The sequence below is a fragment of the Salvia splendens genome, chromosome 17, assembly GCF_004379255.2.
Source record: "Salvia splendens isolate huo1 chromosome 17, SspV2, whole genome shotgun sequence".
NCBI lineage: Eukaryota > Viridiplantae > Streptophyta > Magnoliopsida > Lamiales > Lamiaceae > Salvia > Salvia splendens.
Window position 1 is genome coordinate 50,576 of NC_056048.1, and position 3,306 is coordinate 53,881.

General features: G+C 46.2%; 1 protein-coding gene across 4 annotated transcripts; it reads left to right on the top strand.

The window, feature by feature from the left end:
• The first annotated feature begins 507 nt into the window (after positions 1-507).
• LOC121773430 (L-type lectin-domain containing receptor kinase VII.1-like) lies at positions 508-3,083 on the top strand. Of its 4 annotated transcripts, none has more exons than XM_042170286.1 (2): positions 508-2,673; positions 2,780-3,083. In XM_042170286.1, the coding sequence occupies exons 1-2, from the start codon at positions 612-614 to the stop codon at positions 2,812-2,814; spliced, it is 2,097 nt and encodes a 698-aa protein (XP_042026220.1). In that variant the 5' UTR covers positions 508-611; the 3' UTR covers positions 2,815-3,083. The 4 variants fall into 4 exon arrangements, with proteins under 4 accessions (XP_042026220.1, XP_042026221.1, XP_042026222.1 ...); XM_042170287.1 differs by having other exon boundaries at positions 2,783-3,083; XM_042170288.1 differs by having other exon boundaries at positions 508-2,622.
• The last annotated feature ends 223 nt before the right edge of the window (positions 3,084-3,306 follow it).

Below are 3,306 nucleotides of genomic sequence, written 5' to 3' on the forward strand. Positions count from 1 at the left end.
CTGACATGTTCGACGAATACCTACAGATGGGTTAAACGACTACCCTACAGACGTTGAGGCAGTTTTGTAGGGGTATTAAGGATATCTTCAAAGGGGAGTATCGATGGAAGCCAACGGCCGATGATTGCCAGAGTCTGATAAATATCATAAATTATAGTCTAATAAAATTTATTGTAGTTAAATTAAAAAATATCATTAAAAAAAGTAAACAAATTAATTTTTATTTTGGGGAGGGCCACATTTCGTGGCCCTTGTTATTTTTTAGTTTTACCATTGTGGAGGGCCATGGAAAGCCACATTTGATGGTCGGGCTAACTTTGATGGCCCTCAAGGGCCACCATTGTGGACACTCTTACTATATTAGTGGTCAGGCCAACTTTGATGGCCCTCAAGGGCCACCATTGTGGACACTCTTACTATATTTTATAGTAATATCAGTGACTTATTTTATCATCTTTTTCATGTCCTTGGATCCTTTATGTCAAAGATTACAACTCGTCTGTGTGATCAAAGTATAAGGGTCAAAGTAGACAACTTGCAATTATAAAGCAAACAATAAGAGCCCACGGCAGCTAATCCACAACGACCTCTTCCCTTTTCCCATTTGTATAATGAAGAAACGGCGCTACATGATCCTTGTTCCCTTCCTCCTCGCAACCGCCGTCCAAGTGGCTTCCGCCGTGGATTTCCTCTTCAACGGCTTCTCCTCCTCCGACGTCTCCCTCTACGGCGTGTCCACCGTTGAATCCCGCATCCTCACCCTCACCAACGACACCAATCACCAAATCGGGCGCGGCCTCTACCCCTCCCCAATCCCCACCAAGCAACCCAATTCCTCCCTCCCTCTCCCCTTCCACACTTCCTTCATCTTCGCCATGGCGCCCTACGCCGGCAAGCTCCCCGGCCACGGCATCGTCTTTCTCCTCGTCCCCCACCTCGGAATCGACGGTGCCACCTCAGCTCAGCACTTGGGCCTCTTCAATTTCACCAACAACGGCGACCCCTACAACCACGTCTTCGGCGTCGAGTTCGATGTCTTCAAGAACGACGAGTTCGGAGACATCAACGCCAATCACGTCGGCGTCGATGTCAACTCCCTCGCCTCCGTACAGTCCCACGAAGCCGGATATTGGCCCGAGTCCGACGACGCTTCCTTCAAAACCTCCCCTCTTAACAACGGCAAGAATTACCAGGTTTGGATTGATTACGTTGACGGAACCCTCAACGTAACCATGTCCCCCCTCGGAATTAACAGACCCAACAAACCGTTACTCACTGTTCCTCTCAATCTCACCCCAGTTTTACTGGATGAGATGTATGTTGGATTCACCGCATCCACCGGAGCTCTGGTTCAAAGCCACAAGATCCTATCTTGGAGCTTCAGCAACACCAATTCATCGCTGAGTGACAGCTTGATCACTTCTGGTTTACCCAATTTCGAGCTTCCCAAAACCCCATTTCATAAAACCAGAGGCTTCATTGCAGGTTTATCAGCTGGGCTCACATCCATCTTCATTGTCTCCATCATTGTTGCTTTCTTGTTGATAAAAAGGAACAGAGAGATACAGAGGAGAAGAGCAGAAATGGAGGATTGGGAATTGGAGTATTGGCCCCATAGAATTAGTTACCAAGAAATCGAATCAGCAACCAACAATTTCTCAGAACAAAACGTGATCGGCCTCGGCGGAAACGGCAAGGTCTACAAAGGCACATTACCTGGCGGCGCGGAGATCGCGGTGAAGCGAATCTCCCACGACAGTGGCGAAGGAATTCGAGCGTTTCTTGCAGAAATATCAACACTCGGACGCCTCAAACATAGGAATCTGGTCGGATTGAGAGGCTGGTGTAAGAAGGAAAAGGGCAGCCTCATTGTCGTCTATGAGTACATGGAAAATGGGAGTCTTGATAAGTTTGTGTTTGAAATGGCTAACCAAAGATTAAGCTTCCAAGAAAGGATAAGAATTTTAAAGCAAGTCGCTTCCGGTTTACTATACTTGCATCATGGATGGGAGGCCAAGGTTCTACACAGGGACATCAAAGCCAGCAATGTGTTACTCGACAAAGAAATGAACGCTAGATTAGGCGATTTCGGGCTAGCCCGGATGCACGACCACGACAAGGTTGCCGGGACAACGCGCGTGGTTGGGACGGTCGGGTACTTGGCTCCCGAGGTGGTGACGAGCGGGAGAGCATCCACTCAGACCGATGTGTTCGGGTACGGAGTGCTGTTATTGGAGGTGATGTGTGGGAGAAGGCCAATAGAGGAAGGCGCCCCGCCATTGCTGGATTGGGCGTGGGAGCTTCTACGGAGGGGGGAGTTGATGAAGGCGGTTGATGTGGCCGCATTAAGGGGAGGAACGGAGGAGGAGGCGGAGGTAGAGAGGGTGCTTCATGTGGGGCTGCTGTGCGCGCACCCAGACCCAAAGGCAAGGCCGAGTATGAGGCAGGTAGTGAAGTTTTTGGAGGAGAGGGGTGAGGTTAATGAAGCGGAGATGGAAGAGGATATGCAGACGCATCTATTGGACAAGATGAAGACTGATCAGTTTTGGTCTATGTATCCTCATTTTTTAACCAGTGGCTCTTCTTCATCTTCTCATCCAACGTTTGAAGACTTTAGGAAGGGTATGTCCCAAAATACTATGTCACTCTCTTGGTCTACTACTATTGTTGAGGGTAGGTGATCAAGAATGCTGCTTCTTCACACTTTTTTTTGGTTGTTCATATGTTGATTCTTGTAAACAAATTCTTTCTTTTTCTTATTTTTTTTGAGTTTGCGTAGCAGATGAAGAAATGTCTCATATATATAAGCAATAGCGGATCCAGGTAGCATGTGGATCGACTGATCCATCGTGAAAACTCCATTAAAATCCACTTTTTGGGTTGTCGTCCCGATGGGGTTACAACCCCGCTCTAATCCTTCGGGGTTGAGGTTTACTTCCCTTTTCATCCGCCATCACTGCCTTTGTCTTCAGACGCTGGAAACTACTTTCTTCCCTTTGTTTGATCCTACTAGATTTGTGTAGTGCATTAATTATTGTATATAAGATTTATGGATATATATGCATGGATTGTTCTCATTACAATTTTTGTATTCAATATGTTTGTTTGAGAAACATGCCTCCATGATTAGGCTTTAATCATTCCAAACGAAAATTCCTTGAAAATTAAGCTACCCATTTAACTTTGTTGTGGCTAATCATCAAGGTTGTCAGCCTACTTCAGAAATTTGGTTCATTTGTTTTGATTGTAGTTATAACCCAGACATCGGAGTAGTTTTTTTCAACTTTATTTTATCCATGCAGTTTT

Bases quoted from the DNA above. Each gene is read 5' to 3' on its own strand.
- LOC121773430 (XM_042170286.1), top strand. From the start codon at position 612: ATGAAGAAACGGCGCTACATGATCCTTGTTCCCTTCCTCCTCGCAACC. The intron at 2,674-2,779 runs GTAGGTGATCAA...GAGTTTGCGTAG, and splicing joins GTCTACTACTATTGTTGAGG to CAGATGAAGAAATGTCTCAT.